This window comes from Heterodontus francisci, chromosome 5 (genome assembly GCF_036365525.1).
Source record: "Heterodontus francisci isolate sHetFra1 chromosome 5, sHetFra1.hap1, whole genome shotgun sequence".
Taxonomy (NCBI): domain Eukaryota; kingdom Metazoa; phylum Chordata; class Chondrichthyes; order Heterodontiformes; family Heterodontidae; genus Heterodontus; species Heterodontus francisci.
The window spans coordinates 111,165,137-111,191,239 of NC_090375.1; the positions used below are offsets into that span (position 1 = coordinate 111,165,137).

The following is a 26,103-nucleotide window of genomic DNA, read 5'->3' on the forward strand; positions in this document are numbered from 1 at the left end:
AAACACTACTCGCTCAGCCTCTATTTTTTCCTCTGTCTCTCCTGAAGATATTGGCTGGAATGTTTCATTGGGCCCCACCCACCGGCCAAAAGGCCGGTGGCAAGCCCGCCAATACCGAGCCTGGGGAGCCAGACTGGGATTTTTTGCTCCCCAGGCCCTGAATTGGCCTTGGGTGGGACTTCCACCTCCTTGAGGCAGGAAGTCCTGCCTAATGGAGCTGCTGGCCAATCAGCGGGCCGGCAGATCTTAGTCCCAGCAGTGCCACCGAGAGATGTCGCCACTGCTGGGACTACACCCAGACATCGCATGCAAGGTGAAGGACCGCCCCAAAAGACAGGTAAGTTTTTAGGGCCTCACCGGGGACCATCGGCTGGACCCCTGCGAGGCAAGTGGAGGTTGGTAGGTGGAGCGGGGGGAATGTTGTGCATTGGCAGCGGTTGGGGCTTCAGGGACAGCCCTCCGTGGGGCACAGGGTACCCGATCAGGAGGGCCACTCAGCCCACACGAAGGCCACCTGGTGGCGGGAGAAGGCCCTTAAGTGCCAGTTAATTGGCCACCTAAGGGCTCTGATTGGCTTGGGGCGAGCGGGCCGTTTCTCGCTGCCGTCGCCCTGTGTAAAATTGCAGCGGGGACAGGAGGAGGTTGGGAATGGCCCCACCCCACCTCCCACTCAATTTTTAGCACCCCCCCCCCGCCACCAGCCCATTCGTTTGGAGGCAGGAAAACTCCGGCCATTGTAACTAAGAATATTAAGTTCCCAGTCGTGTCTAAATCGGAGCCAAATCTGTTATAGTTACTGTATCATATCCCTCGATAGTTATTCATTCTTATAAAAATCCTGACTTCAATTTTTAGGAACACTCGACCTTATTCTTTTTTGTGGTTTTCTCATTTAATTTTTTGATATTCCTTATCATTCTTACAGCAGTGTTTTTAATCTCTCACTAGCTTTATCTTTCTACTTTTCCTCTGATAAGTTTATCACCATTTATTTCAACTAAGCCTTCTGTTTAATTAATAATGCTCTCCCTTTCTAGTCTGAAAATAGACTATCTCCACCCCTTGCCATATTGGTTTAAATCCTATCCACTGCTCTATTTGTACTCACTGCATGGACATTGCTGTTGTTTTGGTTGAAGTGAAGGCTCTTGCTTCGGTATTAGCTGTCTGCAACTAGTTCAAAATGCCAAAGATGTGACCCCTTCCATCCTGCACCAGACCTGCACTCACAAACTGACCTGCCCAGTGCATAGCACAGGGATCAAACTAGATATTACCACCCCTGGGATCCTGCTTTTCAATCTAGTACCTAATTCCATAAACTCCCTCTGATGCCCCTGCAGATGGCAACTCACTTAGTTTACTCCACTATCTTGAATGGTCTCCCACTCCCTCTTGGGTGACAACATTCTGGAGAGTACAAACTGATGCTGTAGAGTGTAGCCAATTGGTCCTTGAACAAAGATCCCCTGATCCAAAGACTCAATTTCCTGACAGATTGTAAATGTGCTGCCTGCTTACACTAAGGATCCATGGTGACCCATGTATTGCATTCCACATATATTATATGGGTTCCCTGCTCTATCATCTAACTTAAAAATATAAATGTGTCAGTCTGAACTTCCACTAGCACCAAACTCTCACAAGACTCAAACTATGCTTTCTTCACACAAGCATTAATTATAGGGGAACAAAATCCTGTCGAACTGTAACTCGATGCTGAACACTCTGAAGTTAACCTCCAAAGTCTCCTTGCCTTTCACAGTCTCTTGGCCTCTCACAACCATCATTATTTGCAAAATATGATTTCTAGCATTTGTTGTTATCTTTCTTTGCCATCCTCGTGGGAATTCCAAAGAGAAAGTAACTTCTTTATTTTAATTCAACTATTTTCTCATATAATTTCTTTGGTACATTAGTCAATGTGTTGAAATCATACAAAGCTGGTGTCAATCTGAATGATGCAGACTGGTTGCAGTAACCAGCAGTAATATACTGTAATTGACAATAAGATTATTTCAAACAGGACAATTTAACAGCAGGAGTTCCATATGGTTTATCAATGACAAATTATGTACCATGCATGGCATAATGGAAGTTGTAGTGTATAATGTGTTGATTCATGCAGAAGAAAACTTGCCCATATTCAAGAGGGAACATCAATCAAGGAAAATCTAACTTTATGGCAGACTGTTTGTTGACGGTGACAGGATATGGAGGGGAGAAAAGGGCAAGAGGAAGGCAAGAAGATTTCCTCCTCTGCCTGGGGTTGAATCAAAAGTTGATCAATGCAATCCTTCCACTGCTACAAGGAGCTCAACATATCTACTTTCTTCTTTGGATATTTTTTCTCTCCTCCTCTCCTGAAAGCACTGGCACTTACTGAGGTACACTTCAGGGCACAGCTCCTCCAGTACCTCACCCAAATGGCCATTCTTCATGCATGAGCAAAGACAGTGAATTTCAACATGCTATTCTACTATAGAAGGCATCACAGCTGAACACTAGCCTGTCCCTCACCAGACATTTATACACACATACTTTTCAACAGGGGTCACTGAAAAGCGATCGAGAGCAGAAAGTCTCTCCCTTTTCAGGGTTAAGATCAGCAAATTCAGCACAAACATGGAATCGAACGGGAGCTTCTCTATCTGTTGACAGTGGTACCTTTACCCACTAAACCATTGCAGAGCATGTGCTTTCATTTAAATATGGAACTCTGTTACCTGCATTGTGTCACTTAAGAGCTCCATTTAGATGTGTGTAACAAGTATTCCAGGTGTATCTAAAGGTATACATTATAACTAGTTATTATACTCCATTTTTTCAGGACTTTCGACTCGGTTGATTTGGCAAGGATTATTGCATGAAGCAGAGTCAGCTGATCATATATTTTGCAGCTTCATTGGGCAACTAAATCTTCAAAGGGTTTGTATTACATAATGTTAACCTTTCTTACAGTGGATTCCTGTTTCCCTTTTCTCATCTTTTTGTTAATATTTATGAATGTCAAGTGATCGTCACACCAAGTGCATTATTTGTCTAGCAGTATAATAAAAAAATCCATTAGCTTCAGAAATTGAAATTGGAATATTTCCAAACACCTTTCAGCTAAATTATTAGTTTGACTTGCAGATAGCATGGGAGAAGGGTTGTGTGTGAGAATGTTTAACCTTCCATTCTGCAACACTGTTCCGGAGACCTGCTGTAGTGGCCATAAAAGAGAGGGAGAGAGAAGGGCCCAGAGACCGGCAGCAGCGGCCACAGAACAGCGAGGAAGAGGAGGACCCAGAGACCAGCGGCAGCTGCCATTAAACAGTGGGAGAGAAGAGGACCCAGAGACCGGCAGCAGCGGCCACAGAACAGCGAGGAAGAGGAGGACCCAGAGACCAGCGGCAGCTGCCATTAAACAGCGGGAGAGAAGAGAACCCAGAGACTGGCAGCAGCGGCCACAAAACAGCGAGGGAGAGGAGGACCCAGAGACCGGCGCAGTGGCCATAAAAGAGCGGGAGAGAGGAGGACCCAGAGACTGGCGCAGTGGCCATAAAAGAGCGGGAGAGAGGAGGACCCAGAGACCGGCGGCAGTGGCCATAAAAGAGCGGGAGAGAGGAGGACCCAGAGACCGGCGGCAGTGGCCATAAAAGAGCGGGAGAGAGGAGGACCCAGAGACCGGCGGCAGCGGCCACAGAAGAGTGGGAGAGAGGAGGACCCAGAGACCGGCAGCAGCGGCCACAGAACAGCGAGAGAGAGGAGGACCCAGAAACCGGCGGCAGCGGCCATGAAAGAGCGGGAGAGAGGAGGACCCAGAGACCGGTGACAGCGGCCATAAAAGAGCGGGAGAGAGGAGGACCCAGAGACCGGCGCAGTGGCCATAAAAGAGCGGGAGAGAGGAGGACCCAGAGACCGGCGGCAGCGGCCACAGAAGAGCGGGAGAGAGGAGGACCCAGAGACCGGCGGCAGCGGCCACAAAACAGCGAGAGAGAGGAGGACCCAGAGACCGGCGGCAGCGGCCATGAAAGAGCGAGAGAGGAGGACCCAGAGACCGGCGCAGTGGCCATAAAAGAGCGGGAGAGAGGAGGACCCAGAGACCGGCGCAGTGGCCATAAAAGAGCGGGAGAGAGGAGGACCCAGAGACCGGCGGCAGCGGCCACAGAAGAGCGGGAGAGAGGAGGACCCAGAGACCGGCGGCAGCGGCCACAGAACAGCGAGAGAGAGGAGGACCCAGAGACCGGCGGCAGCGGCCATGAAAGAGCAGGAGAAAGGAGGACCCAGAGACCGGTGGCAGCGGCCACAGAAGAGCGGGAGAGAGGAGGACCCAGAGACCGGCGGCAGCGGCCATGAAAGAGCGAGAGAGAGGAGGACCCAGAGACCGATGGCAGCGGCCACAGAAGAGTGGGAGAGAGGAGGACCCAGAGACCGATGGCAGCGGCCACAGAAGAGTGGGAGAGAGGAGGACCCAGAGACCGGTGGCAGCGGCCATGAAAGAGCGAGAGAGAGGAGGACCCAGAGACAGGCGCAGTGGCCATAAAAGAGCGGGAGAGAGGAAGACCCAGAGACCGGTGCAGTGGCCATAAAAGAGCGGGAGAGAGGAGGACCCGCACGGTGGGTCAAGTGACGTCAGGAGTCAAAAAGTGACATGGGCGCAGGGAAGCAGCTGATTGGTAAGTAGGTTCAAGTAAGTTTCCCCACTTTTTCTACTATTTTACAACTGCATTAGCTTCCAAAGTAAAGGTAAGGACTTTGGACTGTAGTGGGAAGTGTTTGGAGTAGAACAAGGCCCCTAGCGTAATTAGTATTTTTAATTAAAGGGAGTAACTAAGTAATCTAAAGGTAAGTCATGGCAGGAGAGCTCGCACCCGTAATATGCTCCTTCTGCACTATGTGGGAAATCAGGGATGCTTCCAGTGTCCCTGACGACCATGTGTGCAGGAAGTGTATCCATCTGCAGCTACTGGCTCCCGCATTACGGAGCTGGAGCTGCGGGTGGATTCACTGTGGAGCATCCACGATGCTGAGAAGGTCATGGATATCATGTTTAGCGAGGTGATCACACTGCAGGCAAATATTGCAAAAGCAGAAAGGGAATGGGTGACCACGAGGCAGAGTAGAGGAAGACAGATAGTGCAGGAGGCCCCTGCGGCTGTTCCCCTCTCTAACGGATATGCCACTTTGGATATTGTTGGGGGAGATGGCTCAGGGGAAAGCAGCAAGAGCCAAGTTCATGGCACCATGGGTTGCTCTGTGGCACAGTGGGGAAAGAAGAAGAGTGGCAGGGCTATAGTGATAGGGGATTCAATTGTAAGGGGAACAGACAGGTGTTTCTGCGGCCGCAAAAGAGACTCCAGGATGGTAAGTTGCCTCCCTGGTGCTTGGGTCAAGGATGTCTCTGAGTGTCTGCAGGGCATTCTGAGGGGGGAGGGCGAGCAGCCAGTTGTCATGGTACATATTGGTACCAACAACATAGGTAAAAAAAGGGATGAGGTCCTACAAGCTGAATATAGGGAGTTAGGACGTAAATTAAAAAGTAGGACCTCAAAGGTAGTAATCTCAGGATTACTACCAGTGCCACGTGCTAGCGCGAGCAAAAATAGCAGGATATATCAGATGAATATGTGGCTGCAGAAATGTAGTGGGGAGGGATTCAGATTCCTGGGACATTGGGATCGGTTCTGGGGAAGGTGGGACCAAAACAAGCTGGACGGGTTGCATCTGGGCAAGACCAGGACCAATTTCCTCAGGTGGGGGCGGGGGGGGGTTTTTGCTAGTGCTTTCGGGGAGGGTTTAAACTAGAATGGCAGAGGGATGGGAATCTGAGCAGGGGGACAGAGGAGGGGAAAACAAGGATAGAAATGAAAGACAGAAAGGTAAGAAGCAAACGTGGAAGGCAGAGAAAACAAGGGCGAGAAACAAATGGGGCCAGAGCACAAAATAAAGCCAAGATGACTAACAATGTTCAAAAGACAAGTCTAAAGTCATTGTGTCTTGATGCGCGGAGTATTCACAATAAGGTAGGTGAATTAACAGTGCAAATAGATATAAACGGTTATGATAAAGTTGCGATTACGGAGACATGGCTGTAAGGTGACCAAGGATGGAAAGAGAACATCCAGGGGTATTCAATATTTAGGTAGGACAGGCAAAAAAGGGAAAGGAGGTGGGGTAGCGTTGTTAATAAAGGAGGAAATCAATGCAATAGTGAGGAAGGATATTGGCTTGGAAAATTAGTGAAGACAAATGTAAGTCCCTTACAGTCAGAAATAGGGGAAATTATAATGGAACAGCAGAACAATTAAACACATACTTTGTTTCTGTCTTCACAAAGGAGAACACAAATAACCTTCCAAAAATGTTAGGGAACTAAGGGTCTAATGAGAGGGAGGAACTGAAGGAAATCAGTATTTGCAAAAAAATTGTACTAGGGAAATTAATGGGGTTAAAGGCTGACAAATCCCCAGGGCCTGATAATCTACATCCCAGAGTACTAAAGTAATGTAACCCCACTATTTAAAAAAGGAGAGAAAAAACAGGGAATTACAGTCCAGTTAGCCTTATATCAGTAGTGGGGAAAATGCTAGAGTCTATTATAAAGGATGTGATAGCAGAACACCTGGAAAACATAAATGGGATTGGGCAAAGTCAGCATGGGTTTATGATATTGGGGGATCAGTGCTTGGGCCCCAGCTATTCACAATATATATTAATGATTTGGGTGAGGGAACTAAATGTAACACTTCCAAGTTTGCAGATGACACAAAGCTGGAGAAGAAAGTGAGCTGTGAGAAGAATGCAGAGACTCCAATGTGATTTGGACAAGTTGGGTAAGTGAGCAAATGCATGAATTATCTGAATGGAGATTGATTGGGAAAGGGGGAGGTGCGACGAGACCTGGGTGTCCAGAACCAGGGGTCACAGTCTCAGGACATGTGCTATTTAGAACCGAGATGAGGAGAAATTCCTTCATGCAGAGGTTGGTGAACCTGTGGAATTCTCTACCGCAGAAGGCAGTGGAAGCCAAGCCATTAAATATATTCAAGAAGGAGATCGATATATTTCTTAATAACAAAGGGATCAAGGGATATGGGGAGAAAGCAGGAACAGGGTACTGAATTAGACAATCAGCCATGATCTTTTTTGAATGGCAGAGCAGGCCCGAAGGGCCAAATGGCCTACTCCTGCTCCTATTTTTCTATGTTTCTATGTCTCCCATAATCTCACCCAGTGTACTCAAGATGTTACATCATTAGCTCCACCTTGACCAGGAATGTTCAATATGGTTTGTTCAGTTATGCTTTTATCTCAATTAAGAGGTGTCTCTGCACACCCAGTGGATGTGTTTGTATATTCCTCATTTATAAATGCATTGTATCTCATAACTATAACAGTTCAAACAGTTCAATAAACTACTGATGTTCACTGAATTATGTTTTATGCTATTCATCTGTAGGTTGATGACCATTTTCATACGTAAGTGCTAGAATTAGAGAATGAAGTAGAGTGTAACACTTGGAAGATGCAGTACTCACCAATTTTATATATCAAAACCCTGCTTCCAGTGGAATCACGAGACCTCAAAACCCCATGGTAACCAGCCTTTAGGAGACCTATGACTGTTAAAGGCCTCAGATCTGCACTTATCTCAGGGCATTCAGCTCTCCATTTATGGTAATTTGACAGCAGCTGTGAAGAGAATGTTAAAAGTTCTTAGTTGGCTAACTGATGAAATGGATAGGAATCCTCTCATCTTTAATATTATTTATTTTATTTAAAGATACAGCACTGAAACAGGCCCTTCGGCCCACCGAGTCTGTGCCGAACATCAAACACCCGTTTTTACTAATCCTACATTAATCCCATATTCCTACCACATCCCCACAATTACCCTACCACCTACCTATACTAGGGGCAATTTACAATGGCCAATTTACCTATCAACCTGCAAGTCTTTGGCTGTGGGAGGAAACCGGAGCACCCGGCAAAAACCCACGCGTTCACAGGGAGAACTTGCAAACTCCGCACAGGCAGTACCCAGAACTGAACATGGGTCGCTGGAGCTGTGAGGCTGCGGTGCTAACCACTACGCCACTGTGCCGAGGTAAAGCCAAACATTTGTTTTTACTTTTAAAATCCCAGTTTTATCTTGTCCTCTCCTGAAGGTGCTGATGCCCAAGTGGCCACTCTTCATGTATAAGCCTTGACAGCATGTCCAAATGTTCAAGCAGTTTAACAGAACAGAAAGACAAGACCTCCTTTGAGTGTCTCATCTGATAGTTGAAATACCCCATCAGTGTAGCATTTCCCCTAACTGCACTGGAGTGTCAGCCTAGATTCTGCACTCAATTCTTGTTGGGGCACTTAAACCCACAACTGTCTGACTGAGACACAAGACTGCCAACAAGTTGACACATGATCCCTCCAAGGTTGAACAGCCAAGCAACACACATTGTTTAAACTCATGCATGGATAGTTTGACAAAGTACTGAAGGGCTGTCAGTGGTGATGGAACTGCATAACTGCTTGTGTCTGTGCCTTAAGAAGGGGGGAGAAAAACTTAAGCAATTGCATGACCAATGAATATTACTACGAATTAGACTGGTATGCTTAAAAACGTTATACAAAACTGAATTATTTATGGAGCTGGAATGATACGGGATTTGTTTTGGAATTATGAAACTAGTCTCACTAGTGCAATTTTTTTCGAAAAATATACTTTATTCATAATTTGTAAAAATCCATTGCAAAACAATTCAAATTGGACACTTCAAAAAGTGCAATAAAGATCAGTTTCTTTCAATACAGAAGGTTTGGTGCCTCACTACTCTTGCCATTCCATTTTATATACAATATACATTTGCATTACATAAAAAAACATTCTCTGGTGCATACAGCCCGAGGGATTTTACACAGGTTCCAGCCCCTTGGTGTTCTATCGCAGAAGGAACTTACATAGTGGCCTTTCCCCATTGAGCTTTGGCAGCAGCTGCCCGAAGCTTTAGTGCGTCCCTCAGCATGTAGTCCTGGACCTTGGAATGTGCCAGTCTGTAATACTTGGTCATGGACAACTCTTTGCACCGGAAGACCAGCAAGTTTCGGGCAGACCAAAGTGCGTCTTTCACCGAGTTGATGGTCCTCCAGCAGCAGTTGATGTTTATTAGTGTGTGTCTCTGGAAACAGTTCGTAGACCACAGACTCCTACGTTACGGAGCTGCTTGGGATGAACTTTGAAAAAAAACCACTGCATCTCTTCCCAGACCTGCTTTGCAAAGGCACATTCCAGAAGGAGGTGGGCAACAGTCTCTTCTCCACCCTAGCCACCTTAAGGACAGCGTGTCGAAGTGGTGAGTCTCCGGGTGGGCAGGAAGGATCTGACGGGGAAGGCCCTTCTCACCGCCAGCCAAGTTAGTCTGGTGCTTATTTGAAAGTTCTGGCGATGAGGTATTCTGCCAAATGAGTTTGACAGTCTACTCAGGGAACCATCCGACAGGATCCACCATCTCCTTTTCCCCCAGGGCCTCGAAGACGTTACGTGGGGACCACTGCCTGATGGATTTGTGATCAAAGGTGTTTTTTTGCACAAACTTTTCCACGAGGGATAGGTGGTATGTCATGGTCGAACTGAATGGAGCATTCTGCAGCAACGTGGCCAGACCCATCCTTCGCAACACTGGGGACAGACAGAATCGCAGCATGTAGTGACACTGGTGTTTGCGTACCGAGGGTCTACGCACAGCCTGATGCAGCCACAGGCAAAAGTGGCCAGCAAGATGAGGGTTTGAATATTGTGTCCCTGTTGTCACGATCTATTTTCCGATCTCCAGATAAAGTAGGAGATGGCTTGGGTGGCTGCCACGACGCAGGAGTGGGGTATGGGCCAGACCTGTGCACCTCGCACCTGATGACCAGGTTCTTACCCGCAATGGAGAGAGAGCACAGATACCAAATAACTAGCTTCTGCTTCGCCATGCCTGCTCGCTCCTTCCAGTTTTTGGCACCTGCCTCAGCCCCTCCGAACCATATCCCGAACACCTTCAGGTAGTCTGACCTGATGGTGAAGGGGACAAAGAATCGGTCGGCCCAGTTCCCAAAGAACATGGCCTCGCTCTTGCTACAATTTACTTTGGCTCCCGAGGCCAGTTTGAACTGGTCACAGAGGCTCATGAGCCTGCGAGCTGACAGCGCATCTGAGCCAAAGACGACATGTCATCCATGTACAGGGAGGCTGTGACCTGAGTGTCTCTGCTGCCTGGGATTGTCACCCCTCTTATGCCTGCATCCTTCCTGATGGACTCAGCAAAAGGTTCGATACAGCAAACAAACAAGAAAGGGGAGAGAGGACGGCCCTGCCTGACTCCAGATTTGATCGGAAAACTTTCGGATTCCCGTCCGTTGATTGAGACTGCGCTACTGATGTCTGTGTAGAGCAGCTGGATCCAATTGCGGATTCCCTCCCCAAAGCCCATTTTGGAAAGCACGTCCATCATGTAGGTGTGCGAAATGCTGTCAAAAGCCTTCTCCTGGTCCAAGCTGATGAGGCAGGTGTCCACACCCCTGTCCTGTACATAGGCGATCGTATCCCTGAGTAGCGAGAGGCTATCAGAGATCTTCCTGCTAGCTACAGTACAGGTCTGATTGGGGTAAATTGCCAACTCCAGAGCAGACTTGACCCGATTGGCGATGACTTAGGACAAAATTTTGTAGTCCACATTAAGCAGTGAAATGGGCTGCTAATTTCTGATTTCTGCCTTCTCCCTCTTCCACTTAGTAGATGCCTGTCCTCATGGATTCCCACATGCTGCCGGCCAGAAGCATACTCTCATATACTTCCAGCAGGTCTGTGCCGATCCAGTCCCACAGAGCCGAACACAACACAACTGGTAAGCCGTCGTTTCCGGGAGTTTTACTTGTCTCAAAGGACCTGACAGCCTTTGTCAGCTCATCCAGAGTTAGCAGTTTGTCCAGACTCTCCAGCGTACTGTCATCTATGACCTCGTGATAGAGGACAGGAAGGACTGGAGGCCGTGCTGTCCATGGACTTCACGTCATACAGCCCAGCATAAAAGGATTTGCTGATTCTTAGTATGTCAGACAGCAATGACGTTACTGATCCGTCCTCTTCCTTCAGGCTGCTGATCACTGAGCTCTCTGTGTGTACCTTTTGGAAAAAGAAGCACAAGCATGTCTTATCCTGCTCAACCGAGCTGTCTCTGGACCGGAAGATGATCTTGGAGGCCTCCGCAGTATAGAGCGAGGCCTGCTGACTCTTCACCTCTTGAAGATCCTCCTTGACCTCGACTGCAGCAGGAGCAGATTCTGCATGCTTTTCTGGAGTCGGGAGATTTCCCTCTGTCTCTCTCTCACCCTCTGAACCTCTTTGAGGATGAAGAACATCTTGATCACTTCCCACCAGTGTGTGAGGGACTCAAAGAGGGTTTCATGGTTCTCCAACCTTTGTAATCCCTTATGAGTTCCTCAATGTTCTCTGGGTTCAACAGTTTCACATTCAGCTTCCAGGTTCCCCTGCCAACCATGAGGTAATCCTGTAGGTGACAGTCCGCCAGTAGGAGGCAGTGGTCTGAGAGAACACTGGCTTCACGTCAATGGATCTGACCGTGATTGCATGGGACACAAATAGGAAGTTTATCATGGAACGGACAGACCCGTCTGGTCTTGACCAGGTGTACCTACGCTGCCTCCATCTGCAGGGTTGCTAAAGATGTTGTGTAGCTTGGCATTTTTTACTGTTTCCATCAGGAGTCTGGACATGGCATCCATTTGACTGTTTGCCCTGCTAGATTGCCCAGCCACACCGATGATGCAGTTGGTGTCACCCCTAGAATGACTGGCCCGGACGTCGCCAGCAGCAGTGAGAGATGCTAGAGGGCGGTCAGCCGCTCACTGTATTGAGTGGGGCGTACATGCTGATTAACCAGAGAGGAGCATTTTTGTTCATTACATCTGCTACCAGGAGGCAACCACCTACCACCTACCTAACTTCAGAGATGGTGAAGTTGCCTCCATGTAGCAGAATACCCAGGCCAGAGGAATGGGAATTATTTCCTGCGACCAGATCGATGGCCCATGTGGCCACCATTGTGACCATTGCCTGTAGATGCTGAGGTGCAGTACTGCACAACTCTGCAGAAACAGCGGATTGGCTTTGACCTTGGCAAGGTACCCCAGGGCCGAAACACATCGCGTCATAGACTTTAACACTACGCACGTTAATGGAAGAAATCTTTAAATCCATTAAAACTGTACGTTGCTTACCATACCAGGTGTCTTAACTAGTCCCAGTTCTTTGGTATGTTCCTGCATTCCTATAGTGTTTGCAAACTGTTGCACAGTTGTTGGGCTCGAAAATTCTCCTCGTCACTCACGGGGGATTTGTTCCACTGGGGTGACATTGCGGGTGTTGGCGGTGGGGGGGTGGTTTTGTAGGCAAAGTTTGGACGGTCCTCTGCTTGTGGTGTCTTTCCCCCCTGTTCCTCCTTGAGGACATTGCTGCTCCCAGCTTCCCAGAGCTGGGGTGCACTGAGCGCTTCACTACTGCTGGTTTCCTGGAGTTGGGGTGCCTTGGGCGTCTCATTGTGCTCAGCACTTTGGGGTTGGGGTGCGCTGGGCCCATTGCTACTTGTTTCGGATCTGAGGGCTCTCTCTTCCAGCTCCTTTGCGTTCTGCCACTTCTTTTTCTGATGTCATCTTTCCTGCCCTTCCTCATCTGAAGAGAAGCAGCTACTGTAGTCCGTTTCAGACATTAGTCTCCACTTGCCACTGGTTTGGGTGGTTCCCTTGTTTGCCTGTTCCCTTTTTGTGCCCCCTTCTTTGTGGTTTTCCGCTTAACCACTTGTCACTCACCTGGTTGTCCCTCTGCTGGCTCCTCTTCCATTGATTCTGTCTGCTACAGAGGAAGCTCCAGGCACAGGGTTGGTGTTTGGCAGCTTGCTCCAGCTCTCTCTTCTTTCTTCTCCTTGCCTTCCTTCGACAAATTTTCCTCACTGGGGGACTGGTGGGGCAAGGATTGCTGGCCTCCTTCGCAGCACCAGCCAGATTCATCGTTCCTTCCTCATGCCTCTCCTTGGTTCTTACCGCCTGTGCATAACTGAAGCAGCTTTGCGGGTAGGTCTTGGAGAGGTGGCCTGCCCCACCACACAGGTTGCAGCATTTACTCTGCTTGCAGTCTTTTGTCTGATGGCCTTCCTGCTTGCAGTTAGCACTGTGCTGCAGTTGGCTGCCACATGAGCAGATTTGCCACAGGAACAACAAATCCTGGGCTGCCCTGTATAGACCAAGGAGCCCCGACTTCCCCCGATAGCGAAGTTGGATGGAAGGTGGAGGATGGCTCTGCTGGCATCCACCTTCAAGATCACCTTAACCTGCTGTTTACTGGTCCAAATCCCGAATGGGTCTTGACCTCAGTATTGCTCCTGGCCACCTCGATGTGCCTGGTGAGGTGAATGAGCACATCCACAACAGGAATATGGGGGTTGCAGAGGTGGATGGTCTATATGGTTCTGTTGCGATGGTGGCATAAATAGCGGCTCTGCCGTGAGAATCGACAGCGGCACCTGGCTTCCTCTCTCCTTGAAGACCTTCAGGAACTTCAGGCATCCCGTCATGTTCTTGAATGTCACATCAAAGTAGCCACTGCTGGGGATGTCCTGCAGACAGAAGATGTCCGCAGCTTCAAATCCAGAGCATTCAAACAAGATTCTCTTAATGAAGAAGGTCCGGTCCATGGGTGCACCTCCTTTGCTATTTTTCACAGCCATCCTAATGATGTTATGCACCTACCGGTCTGGAGCTCTGGTGTTGGTTGCAGCTATTTTTTGCTTGAACTCTTCCCAGCATAGGCACCAAGATCCAAACCAGCAGGAAAACAACAACCATGGGTGACCTCTAATCCAAAAGGAGTGAAAAGCCGTATAACGGCACTGATCACCCACCCCTTTTCCTTTTTGGCCTCCTTGTCTTGAGAGACAATAGGTAAGTGCCTAGAGGTGGTCAGTAGTTTGTGGAGCAGCACCTGGAGTGGCTATAAAGGCCAATTCTAGGGTGACAGACTCTTCCACAGGCGCTGCAGGTAAAGTTGGTTGTCGGGGCTGTTACACAGTTGGCTCTCTCCTTACACTGCTGTCTCTTTTCCTGCCAACTGCTGAGTCTCTTCAACTCGCCTCTCTTCAGCCTCATCTTTATAGCTATCCGCCAGCTCTGGCGATCGCTGGCAACTGGCTCCCACGACTTGTGGTCAAAGTCGCAGGACTTCATGTCACGCTTGCACACATCTTTAAAGCGGAGACATGGACGGCCGGTGGGTCTGATGCCAGTGATGAGCTCGCTGTACAATGCGTCCTTGGGGATCCTGCCATCTTCCATGTGGCTCACATGGCCAAGCCATCTCAAGCGCCGCTGACTCAGTAGCGCGTACATGCTGGGGATGTTGGCTGCCTCGAGGACTTCTGCGTTGGAGATATGGTCCTGCCACCTGATGCCAAGGATTCTCCGGAGACAGCAAAGATGGAATGAGTTGAGACGTTGCTCTTGGCTGACATATGTTGTCTAGGCCTCGCTGTCATAGAGCAAGGTATTGAGGACACAGGCTTGAAACACTCAGACTTTTGTGTTCTGTGTCAGTGCGACATTTTCCCACACCCTCTTGGCCAGTCTAGACATAGCAGCAGACGCCTTTCCCATGCGCTTGTTGATTTCTGCATCGACAGACAGGTTACTGGTGATGGTTGAGCCCCCAAAACAGGAAAAAAAACACCTGCAGCAGGATCAAGGTCTCCCCTGCCTGGTATAAATACCTTAGCCTGGGGGAGCCTCCTTTCAATTGAGGCTTCGCCTCTGCCAGTCTCACCTGCACAATAAACATAGTATACAACCTATACCTGTCAAGGCCAGTTTGACACTCAATTATTGGATGTAGAGGCTGAGAAGTTGGATCACTTTTCAAGTCACTACACAGCCTCCTAAGTCTACAAAATGGCAGGCGGGAAGCAAGCATGCATTTGCAACTTAAAATGTGCTTCCTGCCCTACTGGGTAAGAACAAATAAGAGGTATCCTTTACCCATGGCTAAAGTAAACATTAGGCCCTTTACATATGCAAATAAGGGACCTAGCACTTGCTGAGGTCCCCCTGGAACACTGTTTTGCCCTAAGGTTGGCTGCACTCCAGGAAACCAACTTACAGCTCAAATGGAAAAAAAAACTTAACTATAAAGCATCCCCTCTCGATTGACGCTGCTACATCCCCCAACTGGCCCTGAGATCCCTGACCTCCAGGACTTAGGGTGACCTCCTATCTCTGTCCCAACAAAAGCCTTGGCCTTCAAGCTCACCGACCCTCAATCTGCCTCCCTCCAGGCTCCCTAGATCTCCTATCTTGCCATAAATGCTCCCCAAGGCCCACCAAGCCCCACAATTCCCCAATCTCTGAGCCCCACTATCCTCCTGACCATTGATCACTTACTTGTGTGACCTCCTACTGCATTGCCATTGATATGGAAATGAGGTTCAAGGCCCAATATCCAGCGCTCCTCGGACTTTACCATTTGTAATTAACCTGCATGGGGACCCAAGTTATGAGGTCATATTATATAATCTTGATGCCCTGTGTTAATATCACACCATGGACACATTCAGTTATCAAATACTATTAGTCAGAACATACTTTGTTGAAACAATCACACCACTTCTTGATGAAAGATTGATCATAGGAAATGGGAGCAGGAGGAGGCCATTCAGCCCCTCAAGCCCGCTCTGCAATTCAATAAGATCATGGCTAATCTGATTGTGGCCTTAACTCCACTTTCCTGCCTGTCCCCCCATAACTCTTGACTCCCTTGTAGATAAAAAAATCTGTCTAACTCAGCTTTGAATATATTCAATGACCCAGCCTCCACTGCTTTATGAGGAATAGAATTCCAAAGATTAACGACCCTCTGAGAGAAGAAATTCCTCCTCATCTCTTTCTTAAATGGGAGAACCCTTACTTTTTAAACTGTATCCCCTGGTTCTAGTCTCTGTCCTAAGGGAAACATCCTCTCAGCAACCATCTTATCAAGCCCCCTCAAATCTTGTATGTCTCAATAAGATCACTTCTCATTCTCCTAAACTCCAATGAGCATAGGTCCAACCTATTCAACCTTTCCTCATAATAATTCCTTCATCCCAGGAATCAGTCTAGAGAACCTTCTCTGAACTGCTTCCAATGCAAGTATATTCCTCCTTAAATAAGGTGACCCAAACTGTACACAGTATTCTTGGTGCGGTCTCAACAATGCCCTGTACAGTTGTAGCAACACCTCCCTACCTTTATACTCCATCTCCCTTGCAATAAAGGCCAACATTCCATTTGCTTTCCTAATTACTTGGAGTTCCTCAGGGTAGTGTCCTAGGCCCAACCACCTTCAGCTGCTTCATCAATGACTTTCCTTCAATCATTAGGTCAAAAGTGGGGATGTTCGCTGATGATTGCACAATGTTCAGCACCATTCACGACTCCTCAGATACTGAAGAAATGCAGCAAGATCTGGACAATATCCAGGCATGGGCTGATAGTGGCAAGTAACATTTGTGCCACACAAGTGCCAGGCAATGACTCTGCTTGATTGCATTATGATTTTCTAAATGTATTTTATTTAGTTTATTTTATTTAGAGATACAGCACTGAAACAGGCCCTTCGGCCCACCGAGTCTGTGCCGACCAACAACCACCCATTTATACTAACCCTACAGTAATCCCATATTCCCTATCACCTACCTACACTAGGGGCAATTTACAATGGCCAATTTACCTACCACCTGCAAGTCTTTGGCTGTGGGAGGAAACCGGAGCACCCGGCGAAAACCCACGCAGACACAGGGAGAACTTGCAAATTCCGCACAGGCAGTACCCAGAATCGAACCCGGGTCCCTGGAGCTGTGAGGCTGCGGTGCTAACCACTGCGCCACTGCTACTACTTCCTTAGTAATGGATTCCAGCATTTTCCCAATGATAGATGTTAGGCTAACTGGCCTATAGTTTCCTGTTTTCTGTGTCCCTCCTTTCTTGAATAAGGGCATTACATTTGAGGTTTTCCAATATACCTGGATCTTTCCAGAATCTAGGGAACTTTGGAAGAATACAACCAATGCATTCACAATCTCTGCTACCATTTCTTTGACGACCCTAATTTACAGCAACACTGTAAATTATCAATCCTGTTTAACTAGTTTTGCAATGTTAAATAATAGTCATCACAATGATTCAACTACAGCAGTGTATATTACATAGGATTTGCATATCAAATTGCTTTGTCATCATGAATATATTCAGATGCTTCTCATTTCTCATAGCTACCTTATATAAACACTGATTGATAGTACAATAACCGGCTTTGTTTTCAGAACAAAATAAGAGAACGCATAATGGAGGAAATGGAGCTTTGTTTCAATGAGGATTCTGGTTACGCCACTATTTGATGTTTTGTTACAGTGTACATTATCCCAGCACAGTATGAACTTTACAGTGTACAACCCTTTACACAAGACAAAACCTCTCACCTAGTTTTCATATTGCGCAGTATAAATCAGAGCACAAAATGACTTTGTGTCCGAGTCCTGATTTCAAAACTACTGGCCTAGAAAGAAAAGTACTCATTTACTTTGTCTATCCAGACTCCTGTTTTTTTTAAATTAAACATAAGCTAAGCTAAGTTCCATTTACTTTTTGTTTCAATTGCCCGATTTCAACTTCTTTATTTTACATTGAACTAAAAGCACAGAAGCAGGTCATTTGGCCCAATGCCAGTTGTTATGCTTCACATTAACCTCTTCCCACTCTATTTACTTCATCTAACCCTTTCAAGGTATCCTTCTATTGCTTTCTCCCTCATGTAGTTATCTAGCTTCCCTTTAAATGTATCTATGCTATTGCCTCAACCACTCCATTTCTCCTATTTATGATGCCTTGTTTTGAGCTTGCACATAAGTGGAATCATTTTCTCTACGTCTACCCTGACAAACCTCTTCATCACTTTAAAGACCTCTTTTAAAACAAAATCCACACTTAAGTATATACATTTGCACTATTGGCACAAGACAGTATGTGGCAAGAGTATGTTGGGAATTTCAGTATGGAGGTAAGTGTGCCCCATAACATGTTAAAATAATGGGCATAGAAATGTCATATCAACACATTAATGCATTTGTTACTGGTAATTGCAATGTGAAAACAAACACTAAGGCAGATTATTTCTTCTGGTTATTGAAAAGTTGTGAATCACACATCTTTTGTTGGAGAAGGTTTAAACTAGCTTGTCAGGGGGCTGGGAACCTGAGGAGTAGCTCAAATTGGAAGGAGATAAAGCTGGAAACAGGAAGTAGAAAAGTAGCAAGCGAAATTAGAAGGCAAGTGAAAGAAAGGCGAATATCAACTAAGCTTAGAATGCAGAATAATATCAAAAAGACAAGGTTACGGGCACTTTACCTGAATTCACACAGCATTCATAACATGGTAGATTATTTAAAGGCACAAATAGAGGTAAATGGGTATGATCTAATTGCCATTATGGAAACATGGGTACATGGTGACCAGGACTGGGAACTAAATATTCAAGGATATTTGACATTTAGGAAGGACAGGCAAAAAGGACAAGGAGGTAATGTTGCGCTGATAATAAGGGATGGGATCAGCACATTAGTAAGGGAGGATCTCAGATTGGAAGAACAAAATGTGGAATCTGGGTGGAGCAGTAAGGGGCAGCAAACATTGGTAGGAGTTCTCAATAAGCCATCAAACAGTAGTGTGGGGCATGGTATTAATCAGAAGATTAGGGAAGCATGTAGCATGGGTAATACAGTAATCATGGGTGACTTCAATCCGCACATAGACTGGGTAAACCAAATGAGCATTAATGTGGAGGACGAGTTTCTGGAGCATGGATGGTATTCTAAAGCAGTATCTTGTGGAACTGACTAGAGAACAGGCTATTTTAGATCTAGTATGATGTAATGAGAAAGGGCTAATTAATAATCTTGTTGTAAAAGAACCTTTAGGGATGAGTGACCATAATGTTTGAAGTGAGGTAATTCAATCAAAAGCCAGGGTGTTAAATTTGAACAAAAGAAATTAAGAAGGTATGAGGGGCAAATTGGCTGAGGTGGATTGGGAAAATACATTAAAAGGTAGGGCAGAACATAGGCAATGAATAGTCTTTAAAGAATTATTCCATTGTTTACAGCAACTATATATTCCTTTAAGGTACAAAACCCCCAAAAGAAAAGGCAGTCATCCATGGCTGAGAAGGAAGTTAATGATTGCATAAGATTAAAAGAAAAGGCTTATAAAGTTGCCAGAAATAATTGTAAACCTGAGGATTGGGAGGATTTTACAATACAGCAAAGGAGGACCAAGAAACAGATAAAGAAAGGGAGAATAGAATATGAATGTAAACCAGCAAAAAACATAAAAACAGACTGTAAAAGCTTCTATAGGTACGTAAAAAATAAATGTTTAGCGAAGGTAAATGTGGGTCCATTACAGGCAGAGTCAGGACAATTTGTAATGGGGAATAGAGAACTGGCAGAGAAGCTAAATGATTACTTTGTGTTTGTCTTCACAGAGGACGATACAAGAAATTTTCCAGAATTAGAGATCCAAGGGATTAGGCAGAATGAGGAATTGAAGGAAATTGGTATGAGTAAGTAGGTTGTATTGGAGAAATTAATGGGACTGAAGGTTGATAAGTCCCCGGGACCTGATTTTCTACATCCCAGAGTTGACCAGAAACTGAACTGAAGTAGCCATATAAACACCGTGGCTACAAGAGCAGGAGAGAGGCTAGGAATCCTGCGGCATGTAACTCACCTCCTGACTCCCCAAAGCCTGTCCACCATCTACAAGGCACAAGTCAGGAATGTGATGGAATACTCTCCACTGCCTGGATGGGTGCAGCTCCAACAACAGGAAAAATCAGCCCGCTTGATTGGCACCCCATCTACAAACATTCACTCTCTCCACCACCGACGCACAGTGGCAGCACTGTGTACCATCTACAAAATGCACTGCACCAACGCACCAAGACTCCTTAGACAGCACCTTCCAAACCCGTGACCTCTACCAACTAGAAGGACTAGGGCAGCAAATGCATGGGAACACCACCACCTGCAAGTTCCCCTCCAAGTCAGACAGCATCCTGACTTGGAACTATGCCGCCGTTCCTTCAATGTCGCTGGGTCAAAATCCTGGAACTCCCTTCCTAACAGCACTTTATGTGTACCTACCTCACATGGACTGCTGCGGTTCAAGAAGGCAGCTCACCACCACTTTCTCAAGGGCAATTAGGGATGTGCAATAAATGCTGGCCTAGCCAGCGATGCCCACATCCCATGAATTAATTTTTAAAAATGAAATATTCTAATTGATAATTCAGTACTGTTTTAACCAGGATTCTGACTTCAACAGCCAGCAGACTTACTTCCCAGAGCTATCAGCAACTCACTGGTGAGTGCATGGTGGTGACTGCTACTTCAGTGAAACTGACCGGTTGGGAAGCAGTGAAAATAAAGAACTGCAGGCACGGCCAGGTGAGAGGCTGCTGCTTACAGCACTCCTTCTGAAAGTGTACTTTCACTGCTTGACTGGTGATTGCCATCTTCTTGAATATCACTTCACCTGTCTTGCATTCACTTTCAGCTGCAGTTCCCTGCTGCTAGTCGTCACCACAGCACGGGAGCAACTTATGCAGCTGTGCCTTTCACTTCCGATGAAGAACAAAAGAAGCGGCAACACCAACAGCACCAGCAGGAGCAACACCAGTACCAGCAGCAGCTGCCTTCTCCTCAGCCACATTCCCCTCCACAGGGCAGAGGGAATGGACGCAGAGATCCAACTCCAAGGAGGTGAGACCCCAACACAGGGTCTACAGGCAAAGGATCTGCTCTCTTGACATGTCTGAGCACCAGTGCCTCAGGTCACTCAGGGTCTCATGGTAGGTTGACATCTGCAACCTCCTGGAAGCAGCGGGCCAGGTGGACACACATTGCCAGTGGCTGTCAAGGTGCCTGTCCATGGAGGGCCATCTCTCTGCCTCTCCCTGAAGTGGTATGCTTTCTTCTCCTGCAAGGAGAGAATACAGGGAGTTATGCATATTAGAAATTGCTGGTGTGAATAGGAGGCATGAACAGCATTTGTAGAGGGTGACTGTGAGGCATGGGTGCAAGAGGGCAATAGGATGAGGCTGAGTGTGATTGTTGGCTGTTTGGATGTGGATGTGAGGTGCCTGGAGAGAGAGGAATGAGTGGAGTTGCAAGATATGTGTCCTGTGGAGTGCTGTGCAGGAGAATCCTGGGAAAGGCAGAACCGCACACCTGCCATGCTCTCCAGAGGTCTTGCATCCTCTTGATACATTGTCTCCAGTTTGGAGGAGCCATACTTCTGCTGCTGACTTCCATAGCCACTTACGTCCTTGCCTGCTTTATTGGAGAGACTGTCCTCTACCTCCCGACCTTGTGAGAGCTCACCTCACTGCAGCCGCTCAGATCCCACAGCAGGACCTCCAGGTAAGAATGAGAGACCCAGGCAGCAGCCATCCCAGGTCTCCTGTCTATTCCTATAGCTGCAGCCTCAAAAATCAAAGTGCAGTTGAGCCTTTCTGACCCATTCCATTGTTCCCATAATTAGAAATTCTTCCTTTGACAGATTCAACACATAGAAACAGAGAAAATAGGAGCAGGAGTAGGCAATTCTGCCCTTCGGGCCTCTCCACCATTCAAAAAAGATCATGGCTGATTGTCTAATTCACTACCCTGTTCCCACTTTCTCCCCATATCCCCTAATCCCTTTGGCATTAAGAAATATATCTATCTCCTTCTTGAATATATTTAATGACTTGGCCTCCACTGCCTTCTGTGGTAGAGAATTCCACAGGTTCACCACCCTCTGTGAAGAAATTTCTCCTCAACTCGGTTCTAAATAGCATACCCCATATCCTGACTTGTGACCCCTGGTTCTGGACTCCCCCTCCATCGGGAACTTCCTCCCTGCATCTAGCCTGTCTAGTCCTGTTAGAATTTTGTAGGTTTCTATGAGATCCCCTCTCATTGTTCTAAACTCTAGTGAATATAGGCCTAGTCAACCCAATCTCTCCTCATACGTCAATCCTGCCATCCCAGGAATCAGCCGAGTAAATCTTCTTTGTACTCCCTCCATGGCAAGAACATCCTTTCTCAGATAAGGAGACGAAAACTGCACACAACACTCCAGATGTGGTCTCACTAAGGCCCTGTATAACTGTAGTATGACATCCTTGCTCCTGTACTCAAATCCTCTTGCAATGAAGGCCAACATACCATTCGCCTTCCTAACTGCTTGCTGCACCTGAATGCTTGCTTTCAGCGACTGGTGTACAATCTATCACCATTCAGATAATAATCTGCCTTTCTGTTTTTACAACCAAAGTGGATAACCTCACATTTATCCACGTTATACTGCATCTGCCATGCATTTGCCCATTCACCCAACTTGTCCAAATAACACTGGAGCCTCTTTGCACCCTCCTCACAGCTCACACTCCCCCACCCCCAGCTTTGTGTCATCTGCAAACTTGGAAGTGTTAAATTTAGTTCTCTCACCCAAGTCATGAATATATATTATGAATAGCTGGGGCCCAAGCACTGATCCCTGCGGTACCCCACTAGTCACTGCCTGCCACCTGGAAAAAGACCCGTTTATTCTTACTCTCTGTTTCCTGTCTGTCAACCAATTCTCAATCCATGCCAGTATATTACCCCCAATTCCATGTGCTTTAATTTTGCACACTAACCTCTTATGTGGGACCTTATCAAAAGCCTTCTGAAAATCTAAATACACCACATCCACTGGCTCTCCCTTATCAATTCTACTAGTTACATCCTCAAAAAAACTCCAGTAGATTTGTTAAGCATGATTTCCCTTTCATAAACCCATGTTGACTTTGTCCAATCCCATTTATGCTTTCTAGGTGTTCCGCTATCACATCCTTTATAATAGACTCCAGCATTTTCCCCACTACTGATGTAAGGCTAACTGGTCTGTAATTCCCTGATTTTTCTCTCCCTCCTTTTTTAAATAGTGTGGTTCCATTTGCCACCCTCCAATCTAGCTCCAGATTCTATAGAATTTTGGAGGATGACCACCAATGCATCCACTATTTCCAGGGTCACTTCCTTTAGTACTCTGGGATGTAGATTATCAGGCCCTGGAGATTTGTCAGCCTTTAACCCCATTAATTTCCCTATTTTTCTACTAATACAGGTTTCCTTCAGTTTCTCCCTCTCATTAGACCCTTGGTTCCATAACATTTCTGGGAGGTTATTTGTGTCCTCCTTTGTGAAGACAGAACCAAAGTATGTGTTTAACTGTTCTGCCATTTCTTTGTATCCCATTATAATTTTCCCCATTCCTGACTGTAAGGGACCTACAATTGTCTTCACTAATCTTTTTCTCTTCACATATTTATAGAAGCTTTTAGTCAGTTTTTATGTTCCTCGCAAGCTTACTCTCATACTCTATTTTCCCCCGCTTAATCAACCTCTTTGTCCTCCTTTGCTGAATTCGAAACTGCTCCCAATCCTCAGACTTGCTGCTTTTACTAGCAATTTTATATGCCTCCTCTTTGGATCTAATACTATCCCTAATTTCTTTTGTCAGCCACGGTTGAGCCACCTTTCCAGTTTTCTTTTTGTGCCAGACAGGAATGAATAATTGTTGTAATTCATGCACACGTTCTTTAAATATTATCCATTGCCTATCCACTGTCAACCCTTTTAGTAAAGTTCCCCAATCTACCATAGCCAACTCACGCCTCGTACCTTCATGGTTTCCTTTATTAGATTCAGGACCCTAGTTTCGGATTCAACTACTTCACTCTCCATCTTAATGAAGAATTCTATCATGTTATAGTCACTCCTCCCCAAAGGACCCCACACAACAAGATTGTTAATTAATCCTTTCTCATTTAACAATACCCAGTCTAGTACAGCCGGTTCTCTAGTCGATTCCTCAATGCGTTGGCCTAAAAAACCATGTTCACACTCCAGGAAATCCTCCTCCAAAGTATTATTGCTAATTTGGTTTGACCAATCTGTATGTAGATTAAACTCACCCATGATTACAGTTGTATCCTTATTGCATGCGTCTCTAATTTCCTGTTTAATGCCACCCCTTACATCTCCACTACTGTTTGGGGGCCTATCGACAACCCCCACCAACATTTTCTGCCGCTTGATGTTTCTTAGCTCCAAGCATACAGATTCCACATCATGATTTTTGAAGCCAATATCCTTCCTCACTATTGCATTGATTTCCTCCTTTATTAACAATGCTACCTCATCTCCTTTCCCTTTTTGCCTGTCCTTCCTAAATATTGAATACCTCTGGAGGTTCACTTTCCATCCTTGGTCACCCTGCAGCCATGTCTCCGTATACGCAAGTATTTCATAACCGTTTATATCTACTTACGCTGTTAATTCATCTACCTTATTGCAAATGCTCCGCGCATTAAGACACAATGACTTTAGACTTGTCTTTTGAACATTGTTAGTCATCGTGGCTTTATTTTACGCTCTGGCCCCATGTGTTTCTCGCCCTTGTTTCCTCTGCCTTCCACTTTTGCTTCTTACCTTTCTGTCTTTCATTTCTATCCTTGTTTTCCCCTCCTCTGTCTCCCTGCTCAGATTCCCATCCCTCTGCCATTCTAGTTTAAACCCCCCCTGAAAGCACTAGCAAACACCACCCCCCCCCAGAACCCACCCCCCCCCCCCCCCCCCCCCACCCAAGGAAATTGGTCCTGGTCCTGCCCAGATGCAACCCGTCCAGCTTGTTTTGGTCCCACCTTCCCCAGAACCGGACCCAATGTCCCAGGAATCTGAATCCCTCCCCCCTACACCATTTCTCCAACCACATATTCATCTGATATATCCTGCTATTTCTGCTCTCGCTAGCACGTGGCACTGGTAGTAATCCTGAGATTACTACCTTTGAGGTCCTACTTTTTAATTTACATCCTAACTCCCTATATTCAGCTTGTAGGACCTCATCCCTTTTTTTACCTCTGTCGTTGGTACCAATATGTACCATGACAACTGGCTGCTCGCCCTCCCCCCACAGAATGCCCTGCAACCGCTCAGAGACATCCTTGACCCAAGAACCAGGGAAGCAACATACCATCCTGGAGTCTCTTTTGCGGTCACAGAAACGCCTGTCTGTTCCCATTACGATTGAATCCACTATCACTATAGCCCTGCGGCTCTTCTTTCCCCCCGTGCAGCAGAGCCACCCATGGTGCCATGAACTTGGCTCTTGCTGCTTTCCCCTGATCCATCTTCCCCAACAATATCCAAAGTGGTATATCTGTTAGAGAGGGGGATGGCCACAGGGGACTCCTGCACTACCTGCCTTCCTCTACTCTGCCTGGGTCACCCATTCCCTTTCTGCCTTTGCAGCATTTGCCTGCAGTGTGATCACCTCGCTAAACCTGCTATCCACGATGATCTCAGCATCGCGGATACTCCACAGTGAATCCACCCACAGCTCCAGCTCTGTAATGCGGGTAGCCAGTAGCTGCAGATGAATACACTTCCTGCACAAATGGTCATCAGGGACACTGGAAGCGTCCCTGATTTCCCACATAGCGCCGGAGGAGCATATCATGGGTGCGAGCTCTCCTGCCATGACTTACCTTTAAATGACTTAGTTACTCCCTTTAATTAAAAATACTAATTACGCTAGGTGCCTTGTTCTACTCCAAACACTACCCACTACAATCTAAAGTCCTTGTCTTTACTTTTGAAGCTGATGGACTGCAGTAGTATAAATAATAGAGAAAGTCGAAAAACTCACCTGAACCTGCTTACCAATCAGCTGCTTCCCTGCGCCCACGTCACTTTTTGAATCCTGACATCACTTGGAATTCCGCCGTCTGTAGGTCCCGAAGGTATGCCTCTCCTCAGCTCCTCTCGGGTCTCCCTTTAACCCTCTCTGATTAATCAGGAACCCAGAGGCGGGATGCTAATGCCATGGCTCAGTTTAAGAGTCTCGGCAAAACCCAGTGAAACTGTCAGCGGCAGGGACCATCAGCTGAAA

The 26,103-nt window shown here is 46.7% G+C and overlaps 1 protein-coding gene across 1 annotated transcript in view; it reads right to left on the reverse strand.

The window, feature by feature from the left end:
* Window positions 1–26,103, reverse strand: part of ttpa (tocopherol (alpha) transfer protein) — a 108,350-nt gene that overhangs the window by 59,469 nt on the left and 22,778 nt on the right. The window contains exon 2 of the mRNA XM_068030900.1: window positions 7,524–7,677. Coding sequence (XP_067887001.1) covers window positions 7,524–7,677 — 154 coding nt within the window. The remainder of the gene's footprint in view (window positions 1–7,523; window positions 7,678–26,103) is intronic.